This window comes from Phocoena sinus, chromosome 18, assembly GCF_008692025.1.
Source record: "Phocoena sinus isolate mPhoSin1 chromosome 18, mPhoSin1.pri, whole genome shotgun sequence".
Lineage (NCBI taxonomy): Eukaryota > Metazoa > Chordata > Mammalia > Artiodactyla > Phocoenidae > Phocoena > Phocoena sinus.
In genome coordinates this window covers 1429151-1441413 of record NC_045780.1, presented here as the reverse complement: position 1 = coordinate 1441413, position 12263 = coordinate 1429151, and the positions used below count along the sequence as shown (strand labels likewise).

At 42.8% G+C, this 12263-nt stretch overlaps 1 protein-coding gene across 1 annotated transcript in view; it reads left to right on the top strand.

The window, feature by feature from the left end:
* Positions 1-11087, top strand: part of MICU2 (mitochondrial calcium uptake 2) — an 89073-nt gene extending 77986 nt beyond the window's left edge. The window contains exons 8-12 of the mRNA XM_032611106.1: positions 1333-1430; positions 6272-6443; positions 8171-8279; positions 8698-8855; positions 10419-11087. Of these exons, the coding sequence (XP_032466997.1) occupies positions 1333-1430; positions 6272-6443; positions 8171-8279; positions 8698-8855; positions 10419-10523 (642 nt within the window). The 3' untranslated portion in view covers positions 10524-11087. The remainder of the gene's footprint in view (positions 1-1332; positions 1431-6271; positions 6444-8170; positions 8280-8697; positions 8856-10418) is intronic.
* The last annotated feature ends 1176 nt before the right edge of the window (positions 11088-12263 follow it).

Here is a 12263-nt window from a genome sequence, read left to right as displayed (position 1 = left end):
CCCACTGGGACCACCGCTTCCTCCCCATGAGCCGACCCCTTGGCAGGGGCGGTGAGGTGTGGGCGAGCCCCCTGCGGCCCCAGGGCCGTGGCCGGCTGGTTGCTGGATGTGTGGGTGACTTGCCTGCGCTGAGTCTCTGCAGTCTGTCCCCTCCAGAACCTGAGGCTGCGCTCGTCTCTGCCTGGCCGCCCGGGAGCTGTCCCCATGTCCGCACGGCCGGTGTCGAGCAGAGACTGAGCAGGGTGTCCGCTTGCAGACGCAGCCCTGCTCACGGGCTGGGAGGCTGGGCCCCCGTCCCACCTCAGGCTCTTTTCAGGTCTGTTGCTGCCTCCCCGGGCCAGCTCTGGTTCTGAGCTGCAGGTGGTCGCGTTTTGACGCCCTGCCCTGCAGCCCTTGCTGGAGGACTGAACTGTGCTCACTCTCCTGCTGCCGTAAAGGCCCTGGACCACAGCCCACTCCGCCTCCAAAGCGCATTCCCCTCTCTGGGCTCCCGATCATCCTTCAGTTGAACAGTGCCCAGAAGCTTCTAAGTCCGGAAGCCGGCCTGCCCTCTGCCTGAGCCCACACGCTGTCTCGGAGCTTCACTGGACCCAGCCACCTTCTCGCCCACTACACCCAGGCTTTCATGAGTTCTCACCACGTGACAGTCACCCCACCTGCTGCTGTATCTGGGAAGTGGGGGCAGGATTGGGGAGCAGGCTGGACCATCCAGTGCCTGAATTTCTTTCTGCAGATGCTCTTTTTCAGATTATTTGGTTTAAGTTTGTACCCCCATTTGTTGTTTAGTTGCTGCTGATAATCTTTTTAGCTGCTCTGTTTTGTTATTATTTTTGTTTATTTTATTGGAGATTTGAAGGAGGAAGAGTCTATGAATCTGCTTCTCTCGTAGCCTTGAATGGAATCCTCAGCCGGTAACTTTATAACTAGGAAAAGCTAGTGCTTCATTTCTAGCATTCAGCAAAAGGTCCAAGACTTCTCTGCTTTAATTCTCTCAGTCCTGCTTTATTAGAAAATGCCTAAGGGTCACATTTGAAAATAACTCATCCCACTATTCTAAGCTCTCTTTTTGGCCTGATCCAAAATGTCGTTCACTGCTGAAGTCCACCTTGGGTCCTTTGAGTGTTTTAGCCCTGTTGTTTTCCTCCTGCTTGAGCCATGATAGAGAATAGTGTCATGCAGAATAACAGACAGAATGGCTACATCTGTTCTCGCCCTCTTGTTGTTGTTACAAGAATCTTTTGTGGGTATTGTCCTAAGAATTCCAGGCTACAGGATCCATTTTTTGTTCTTGGTTATATAATTACTTGAAATTATTGTATCTTTTTTTTACAGGAACCGACAGTGAAAGAACCTGAAATTAACACAACCCTTCAGATACGTTTCTTTGGAAAAAGAGGAGAAAGAAAACTTCACTATAAAGAATTTCGAAGGTAAATGCAAATATTTCTATTCATTTAGGGAAATTTTATAGGTAAGAGGTAAAGAAACAACTGAATACAATTTATTTATGTCCCAGAACTGCAGGCCATAAAACCAGATACAGTATCTCTGAGAGCAAAACCTGTGAAATGTACACTGAAGTTACTATGCTCAAAAATACCTCTAACCTATTATGACAAGTAGTATTCATTTTACAGACTACAATAATTAGTAACTTACTGTTTGCAGCTAGAAGAGGGAGATGCCCCTCGTATCAGTTAGTTCTTAATTCACAACAAACCAGCCCAACTTAAAACAGTGACCGTTCATTATTGCCATGAGTCTTTGGGTCAGCTGGGTGCTTCTCCAGCGGGGGCCAGAATCGGGCCTTCTAGACTGGACGGGCCCCTGCTGTTGCCGTCTGCTGATGGTTGGCAGGAGCTGGGGCCGGCTCTGCTGAGACGGCACAGCTGGGACAGCCCAGCTCTGCTCCCGCCGTCCCCGCCCCCAGCCCAGGGGTCGGCAGCCCTTCTTTGTAAAGGGCCAGGCAGTGAGTACGGCCTCTGTCCTGGCTGCGCAGCTCAGCCGCCACAGCGTGAAAGCAGCTGTGGACAGCACAGGCCAGTTGATGCGTTGGTACGTGGTGGGCGTGTCTGTGGTCCAGTCCAGCTTGCGGACCTTGCTGCACTCACGTCTTCATCTGCAAGGAGGGAATCGCACTTACAGTCTGTGGCATCGTAAGCACCGCAGTGTCGTGTCCTGTTCACCTCCTCCCCGGCAAGCACAACTCCATGCGGAACCAGACCCTGTGCTCGCGGGCCTCCCCACTAACCAGAGTCTTAGAACAGATACCAGAAAGCAGCTCAGAATGGTGGAAAAGCGCCGATTTGGGAGGAAGGAGACGCCTCTTGTCAATTCAGTGCAGCTAACTAAAGACTGACGGAGTGTATTCCACGTGCTGCTATGTGCCGGGCTGTGCCTCAGACGCAGGGCTGGTCCCTCCTGGGAACCATCTAGTAAACGTGCAGAGAACATTTAAACGCATTCGGTCAGTGCTATCACAGGTGGATAGGGTTTGGGGCAGCGCAGAAGATCACTTCTGGAGTGGGTGATCAGGAAGCTTTCTGGAGGAAATAGCCCTACGCCGATCTTGACAGGTGAGCAGGAATTAGCTGGGGAGAAATGGTCGGGGAGGGAGGGACGGAGAACAGCACGAGGAAGGACACGCGGGAGAACATATGGCTTGTCCAGGAATCAGAGAGGGCAGGCATGGTAGAGAAATAAACAGGCATGAGGGGTGGGCAGAGGTGAAGGTGGAGGCCCGGGAGACGTATGCTTCCTGTGTGAGGGCTCACGCACCAGAAGGTCCAGCTTGAGTTACGCCGTAAGGGAGGCCCCACAGGCGTCCCGCGCTTGGTGCCTGGTCAGATGGGCGTCACTCTGGCAAGATGGTGGGCAACGACAAGGGGGATCCGATGCGACATGAGCCCGCTGGGCTACTGCAGATGAGGAATGACAGGAGCCCTGAACCAGTGGGGTGGCGATAAAGACTTTGGACTGGGAGTTTTCAAGACACGTTTAGGAGATAAAATTGTAGGGCTTAGTGATTGTTCAAAGTTGCTTCTAACTTTAATTTTCCTTAAAGGGAATAATTTCATTTAGAATTCTTACTTTAAACTTTTTCTTAAAGTTTCTGTAATTAATGGGTCCTGTGAAATTTGTACTACCATTACACAATTTAAAAAAAGATCCAATTAACAAAGAATCCGATTAACAAAAAATGCAGTTTTTCAGGGACTTGGCTCTTAGATGGAGGAGGCCACCCCTGAAATGAACGTTACAGGTGCACTGGGCTAGAATTCGGTAATCATAACATGTCTTTAACATTTTGCGTAAGTCGTAAAGTAACAGAAAATAGCTTCCATATATTATATTATGTATATATAATATAACGTTATACATATAATTTTTAACCGGTCATCATTATAGTGGCCAAATTACTCATTGAAATTGCACAAGAAGTTCTTTCAGTATGTGTTATGTGGAGCTTATAGTTTTGTTTTTATGGGAGTATAACATATAATCCTTCCTTATAAAAAGATGTTTGCTTTTCTCTTCTGACCTTTGTCTTAGCATCCTCTTTACAGCTTGTCTGATAAAGGATATTGTTTTGTAAAGTACAGCTTGTAAGTCTCAAGGAAAGGCAGGGAAGGTGACACAGAGTTAGTGTTGTGGTAGCTAATTATGGTATTTACCTAGAGATAACTAGTTTTCTCATTTAGAGAAACAATATTATACTTTGGAAAAAAAACACATATTTATGATTTAGACAAACCTGGGTTCCAGTGCGGAACTTGACAGTTTGCTAAGTGTGATTTGATTTGACAAGCGATTGGACCTGAGTGTCGGGTCTGTTCCTTCACCAGTGAGATGGTGATGATGAGACCCACTCAGTGAGGCTGTTCACAAGCTTATATGTGACGCAGGTATAACTATTATAGTAGATCATGTAACTAGAAATTGGAGAGGTGAAATTCAGACACAGTTTGTCTTAAGTTTTGAGCAGTCACAGAGTTTCTGAAAGAGGTGGTCCTGCAGTTGCTTGCTAGGTGGTTGGGGGCACTGGGTGGGCTTTCAAGGAAGTAGTCCCCCCAGGTGACCAGAGGGACAGACGGACTTAGTAGATGCCATCAGGTGTCAAGAGAAACGTACCAGTGACTGAGGGAGCATGTGGATAAATTGGTGGCTTGTATGGGGTTTTTTTTTTTACTTCTACAACTAGTCAGATTCTCCAGCTGAAATACCACTTAGCCATTTCAGTAAAAGCTAAAGTATAATTTAAGTTCTATCTCCTGGAATTTTGGTGTCTATTCATTGTTATGAAATCAACAGGTAATTTAACTGTGAAAATTCAGTTCTTTATCAGCATATATATAGTTCAGGGGAAAAAATACTGAAGCTCAGACTCCGCAGGCAGCTGGCGATGGTGTTTACCCGCTCTGTGCCAGTGCCTGTTTGTGTTGTTTGTTTTTCCCGTCTCTTCCTCCCTGTCGTCTTACTTTACTGGGGACTTGTCTTCTGCATTTCTTTTTCTCTTCCTCTAAATTCAATGGTTAGCCCTAAAACTAGTGACCAGAAATAACCCCTGTGTTTATTTCCTGTGTGGTATGTTTGACCTCATTTTTTATTCCAATAAATAGTTAAAACTTAAAATAACTTTGTGACTGAAGATAGGGAAGTGGTTGGAAAGGGAAGAAAATTGGTCTCAAGTTTTCTCATCAGGAAAAATTAGGAGGATATTGATGCAGATGTACTTTCTAGGACTGGGATGTTTTTTTTTTATTCTGAAATACCAATTATTAGTTGAGGATGTTCTAAGTTCATGAAGAGCTTTTATAAATTCAGAGATGTCTGTAAGCCTGCTGTGCTGGTAAATATATTCCGCGATCGGCTCTCGGGAAGAATGGCCTTGATTGGTAAACTTGCAGATTAGTAGTAAATACTCTACAAGACACTGTGGCCTAAAAGACCCAGATAAGCAAAACAGATTTCTCCCGTTGTTTCCAATTATGACACTGTCTTCCAATTAAGACACTAATTTATAAACTATTTAATTTGTTCAGGATGCATTTGGTGGCCTTTTGTACTGTAAATTCTTCAATTCAGATATTTATGTCCAGTATCGTGTCCCAAACTTTCATGTCTTGACAAGACGTATAATTTGAGACAAGATTTTATCATTAAGCACATTTAATGTTCTTCAGAAGTAGTATAATTAGTTAAGATGAAAGAGCTTAAACCAGACAATGGATAGTTTTAACAACAATTAAGTTTATAATATTTCAGCCTCAGGTAGAGCCCAAAGAAAAAGAAAAAGGAAAGGAACAGTTAGTAACGTTTTTATACCATATTTTCTACTTCCCTTATCACTGTACACTCATTTGCAAGTAAAACACCCTTTTAACAGTCCTTATAAGAATCAGTTGAGGGCTTCCCTGGTGGCGCAGTGGTTGAAAGTCTCCCTGCCAATGCAGGGGACATGGGTTCGAGCCCTGGTCTGGGAAGATCCCACATGCCGCGGAGCAGCTAGGCCCGTGAGCCACAATTACTGAGCCTGCGTGTCTGGAGCCTGTGCTCCGCAACGGGAGAGGCCGCGATAGTGAGAGGCCCGCACACCGTGATGAAGAGTGGCCCCCACTTGCTGCAACTAGAGAAAGCCCTCGCACAGAAACGAAGACCCAACATAGCCATAAATAAATAAAAAAGTAAAAAAAAAAAAAAAAAAGTAAAAGTGTACAGGTTTAAAAAAAAAAAAAAATCAGTTAATGCCATCACAGCACCCAGCACAGTAAAACTCAGTAAAACGGAGGACAAAGCGTATCACTAAAAGAGTTAGTTGATCAGCCCAAACTTGAAATGCTTCAAATTTTAGATAAAATTCTGCTTTGACCCAAAGACACACGGCATTGATAAATAAATTCATGTATCCAGTACATTCAGAAAATGTTGTAGGAAACCGACTCTTACCTATCACATAGGTAGAAGCCTGAAATCAAACTTCCCTGTCATACTTTTAAGGTCTACGGAATAAATGCAGGCTCTAAAGCAAGTAAATTTTTAACAGTGACAGTTCTTCTCCCATTGAACGAGAACATATTTTGCTCCCCATGTATATTTCTGTTAAATTGTGACATGACATGTAGTACAGATCTTTTAACACGTGGAAGGTACGTAAGGGGATCTGCAACGTATGCAAACTCATAGAGGTGCTGCTTAAGGCGCCTGCAGTCCATTTATAGCACTAAGGCGAAGCCATGAGTTACTGACATCCATCTCATATTTTAACATTTAGATTTATGGAAAACTTACAGACGGAGGTCCAAGAGATGGAGTTCCTTCAGTTCTCTAAAGGTTTGAGTTTCATGAGAAAAGAAGACTTTGCAGAATGGCTCCTTTTTTTCACCAACACTGAAAATAAAGACATTTATTGGAAAAATGTGAGAGAGAAGCTGTCCGCAGGAGAGGTTGGTGTGCCTTTTTATTACGCTCATGTTGAAAATGAAACAGTAAGTTAGACATGTTTATATAATTCAATAAAGTAACTTCCAAATTAATGAAGACTAACCTACTGTCTATTATATAATTGTGTGACGCATGAAATGATGATTGTTAATAATGGTTAATGGACAGTGGTAAGATTTTGAGTAATTTTTTACTTTATTGTTCCAAAGCACTTTTTTTTTCAAATGGGCATGTGGTTTTTTGGGGGGTTTTTTGTTTTTTAAATTCCCTCATTATGTGCCCCACTACCCCAAATTAAAACCCAGACCTCAGGACTTCCCTGGTGGCACAGTGGTTAAGAATCGCCTGCCAGTACAGGGCACATGGGTTCGAGCCCTGGTCTGGGAAGATCCCACACGCCGCAGAGTAACTAAGCCCGTGCACCACAACTACTGAGCCTGCGCTCTAGAGCCCGTGAGCTACAACTACTGAGCCAGCGTGCCTAGAGTCTGCACTCTGCAACAAGAGAAGCCACCGCAATGAGAAGCCCACGCACTGCATTGAAGAGTAGCCCCCGCTCACCACAACTAGAGAAAGCCCGCGTGCAGCGAGGAAGACCCAACACAGCCAAAAATAAATAAGTTATTTTTTTTAAACCCAGACCTCATTTTACCTCTTAGTGGGCATGTGTTTTTATATAATTTTTTAAAATCTATCTCTATAATGAGGAAAAAGATAATAAAATATAATGAAGATCTCATTTATAATTGCAATAGAGATATATAACAATTAGAAATAAATTTAACAAGAAATATATAGAAAAAACTTTAAAGCCTTGATGGATAGAAAAGAAAACTTATCTCACTGTAGAGACACCCCCTGGTATTGACTAGAATGTCTTACTATTACAGACATAGCAGTTGTCCCTTAAATCAGTCTGTAAATGTGATGTTGTACAGTCTGAACAGCCTAGGTTTGCTGCACTTTCACGTTAGCCCTGGAAGCCCAAGGCTGACCCGGGAGAGCTTCCTTCTCAGTCATTCTGCACATCCCTTGTGGGCTGGTGGGAGACCCTGCCCACGCAGTTGCTGGGAGACCCACACTCTCCGAGGCTCCGCCCCTTTGGAGCTCCCCCATCTGCTAGAAACGCCAGCCTCAGAGGCAGGAAAAGAAAGGAGTGAGTCACATTCCAGCAATTAAATCTTTTTTTTTTTTTTTTTGCGGTACGCGGGCCTCTCACTGTTGTGGCCTCTCCCGTTGCTGAGCACAGGCTCCAGACGTGCAGGCTCAGTGGCCATGGCTCGCGGGCCCAGCCGCTCTGCGGCATGTGGGATCTTCCTGGACCAGGGCACGAACCCGTGTCCCCTGCATCGGCAGGCGGACTCTCAACCACTTCGCCACCAGGGAAGCCCCACGTAGGACCTTTGAGGAGATACAGCGGGGCTGTAACACACGCCCCCAGCCCCACTCTCACAGCCCCGGGGCCCCCAGCCGTGCACTCACGCTCACACAGTGCTCAGTCTGCACGGGCACACCCAGGGGCCCTGCACGTAACCTCTTGGGGTTCCTCCTAATCTCTGGAATCTATAGTTCTATTGTTATTCTGCATCTCAGATTTTTTAATAGACTTGCTTAGAAAGATGTAAGTGCACCAGCTTTATGACAGAAAAGAGGACTCACAGTTGTATTCATAAAATCATTTAATGTGTTTACAAGATTGTAATAAAAACTCACTTTGTTATTTTATTAGAGCATTAGTTTGGATGAGTTCAAGTCATTTTGTCATTTTGCGACCCACTTGGAAGACTTCGCTATTGCCATGCAGATGTTCAGTTTAGCTCATCGCCCTGTCAGACTAGGTAAGTTATATGAATCACTTAATTTTTATCATCTGTAAACAGTATCACTCTGTTCTTCACCTGGTTGATACCAATCGAGGGACCACTTACCAGAAAAAACAGTTGATTGGCCTTTCAATGAATTCAATGTGGTTATTCCAGATTTACAACAGTTTATTAACAATTACTTTTTTGCTTTTACTTTACCTTTCCCCTGAGAAGTAGAAGAAAATATTTAAATATCTGTGTTCAAAACACTGATTACATTAAAATAGCGTGCTGACATTTCTCAGCCAAGTTTATTATTTGAACACATTTTTGTTCTTGTTTTACTTCCCAAGTGATAAATATATAGAGTTGTTTTTACTTCTCAAATAATAAACATTTAGACTTAGACTATTTTACATTGTTGATGAGTTTTTATATTTTCTCCTTTTAGCGGAGTTTAAGAGAGCTGTGAAGGTAGCAACGGGACAAGAACTCTCCGACAATATCTTGGACACCGTCTTCAAGATCTTTGATTTGGATGGTGATGAGTGTCTCAGTCATGAAGAGTTTCTTGGGGTGTTAAAAAACAGGATGCATCGAGGTTTATGGGTAACAGATTTTGAGTTTTTAAATAGTTACATGTTTATATGTAGTTAAATGAATGGAAGTAAACCTAGAATTTGAGCAAATGTACAGTCTTAAATGGAGTTTTCATCATTTTTAAAGAGATCATAAGCTATAGTTACAACACTGAAGTATCTCCTACAGATGGGATCCACCATTTTTCTTTGCTTTTTTTAAAAATAGTCTGAATCAGGAAGCACTACTCAGAAGTCATAGCCTGGAATTTTACTTTGGGCTTTGTAGTTAGACACCTAGACTCAAACCCCAGCCCTATCACATACTAACTGCCAAATCTTGCAAAGACACTTAATTTTTCTGAGCCTCAGATTCCTCATCTGTAACAGTGAGAAACGAAATCTACCAGAAAGAATTATTATGAGAGTTAAGCATAAAATATTTAATGTAGTGGCTGAGACACTTGAAGTAGATGTTAGCTCTTATCATTATTCACTCAAATTCACATAGTGGTCTATAACTGAGGGACAAATCAAACTCAAAATTTTGTTTAGATTAGAATCTGCTAGAGACACTCATGAAAGCCATCCGCAGGTTGAAAACAAGGTTCCAGGAGATGATAAGTAGGTAATGAGTGCAGAAGAAAGGCAGGCGGGAGAACAGGAGAGAGACTGCGGTGGGTTCATGTAAACAGAGCTGTTCAATTACAACTTAGAAGAGCACATTCGTTTTCCTGCTGCAAACATTATTTACGGAAAATGAACAAATATGATTTCCACTAGCTTGTGCTTATCCAGCACCTCATAGTTAACGATCACATTCCTGGAAATTAAACCAGCCTTTCCAGTTAACAGTTTAACACATCCAGCAGCCTCTTTGCCGTTTCTCAAAAACATATTAAAGAGAAGAGCTTCAAATCAATGATAGGAAAAGGACATAAATAAAATCTGAAATCGACTTTTGCTTCCACTTGGTGGATTTCCAGCCATGCTGTGCATATGACCACCAGGAGCCAGATGTTTCTAACCTTTGCTTCTCCTTTAACTGAGAGGAATCATGGCCACACAGTACTTGTGAGAATTACATTATATTATATATCACTGTATCATTGGGTTGGCCGAAGAGTTCATTTGTGTTTCCCCAGACGAACTCTTTGGCCAACCCACTGTTTCTTCTTAAGGCTTCTCATCAAGTATGTTGTGACTTATGGTTTCTTTCTTTTTAATTTTAGCCAAGGCTAGGTCAAAGTTTTAGGCTTATAATTTTTGTTCCACATAGCTAACTGAAGTTCACCAGAAAACCAAAAACATTATGAAATAATTACATTTTAAAACCAACATATGAAAGAAAGCCACACGAAGTCTTTGTTACCTTGTTGGGGAGGAGCCTCCATTCTCTCGGTACCCTGGGATACTCCCTACTCACATTCACTTCTCATCCTTTACCTTTAGTTTACAGTCTGCTGCAATCACCTTCACAGCGTCATCACCTCCAGTCCTTTCTGGAGGAATGTGGGACTGTGCAGTGACAAGCACGTGTGAACCGGGTTTAACTCGCAGACCGTGACCCTTAGTTTTCATTTTTGGTTAACAGGTGCCGCAACAGCTCAGTATACAAGAATACTGGAAATGTGTGAAAAAAGAAAGCATTAAAGGAGTGAAAGAAGTCTGGAAACAAGCAGGAAGAGGTCTTTTATAGAAAAACATAATGTGGGAATTACGTTGCTCCAAGTGTCGGAACTGGGGATTTCTTAAAGCATTAGATGGTTATCTTCTTAAGTCTTCATTGATTTCCTTTGTAATATAAAGATGCCTTGTATTTGCTTTCTGATTCAATAATTTCTCAGTAAGATTTCATTACAGAACTTCATAAAAAGAAAGTATTCTTTTACGAAAACAGACAGTGGACTCTGTCCAAAGCCTAGGATTGAAGTAACACTTTGACTTTGATAAGATGGAAAACCTGGTCATTCACTGGTGTCAACACAGCAGCACAGCACGTTCTCTGGAGCAGTCAACAGGCGCACAGGAAGAGTCACTGACATGAGGCCAGGATCAATTCTGCAGTCCTGATTCTCCTAGCAGGGCAAATTAAGTTAAAACATTTCAGGTTTTCTTATCTGTACCTTACATCTCATAGACTTCTTGTACATTTTATTTCAGTGAGCTGTATATTAGTTGTCTTTAAAATAATATGTAAATTTCAGTATTCTGGAATGTTCTGGAAACAGAATAAAGTATTTATAAAGATAAAAAAATTACTGAGGTGCATTTTGTTTTATATGTACTGTGCTTCCCTGGTGGCACAGTGCTTAAGAATCCACCTGCCAATGCAGGAGACACGGGTTTGACCCCTGGTCCGGGAAGATCCCACATGCCACGGAGCAACTAAGCCCCTGTGCCACAACTACTGAGCCTGCGCTCTAGAGCCTGTGAGCCACAACTGCTGAGCCCGCGTGCCACAACTACTGAAGCCCAAGTGCCTAGATCCTGTGCTCCGCAACAAGAGAAGCCACCGCAATGATAAGCCCATGCACCACACCAAAGATCCATTGCGGCCAAAAATAAATAAAACAAATTTTTTTAAAAAATAGTGTGATCGGGAGAACCTTGATCACATGATAAGGGTCTCTTGGGATATAGTGGTTTATGGGTGAATGTTTAAAATGGTACTACAATTTAATTGGCATTAAATATAAATATTTTAAATATGGCAAATAAAAATTATTTTTAAATATGCTTCTCAAGAATAGTGCAAATATTTAAAACATGTTCCACTCTCTGGATAAACAGCTGATTCCAAGACAGGTGCAGGCAAACCTAGGAAACATTATGCTAAGTAAAATAACCCAGACACAAAAGGACTAGTATTGTATGATTCCACTTATGTAGGTCCCTAGAATAGGCAACTTGATAGAGACAGATAGTGGACCAGAAGTTGCCAGGGGCTGGGAAGGACGGGGGATGGGGGATTGCTGCTTAATGGTTACAGAATTTTGGTTTAAGGTGATGGAAAATTATGGAAATGCATAATGGTGATGTTTGCACATTTAATTAATGCCACTAAATTGTGCACTTAAAATGGTTAAAACGGCAGTTTTGTGTGTATATACATATATATATCCTTTTTAACGTAATTTTAAAAAATCAGTATTGTAATACACCAATAGACGCTGAATTGTTTATGTGGGTAAACTATATGGTATGTGAATTATATCTTAAAGAAGCTTTTTTTTTTTTAATTTATCTTTGGCTGCGTTGGGTCTTCATTGCTGCGCGTGGGCTTTCTCTAGTTGCGGCGAGCGGGGGCTACTCTTCATGGCGGTGCATGGGCTTCTCATTGCAGTGGCTTCTCTTGTTGCGGAGCCCAGGCCCTAGAGCACGGGCTCCAGAGTGCAGGCTCAGTAGTTGCAGCACGCAGGCTCAGTAGTTGTGGCGC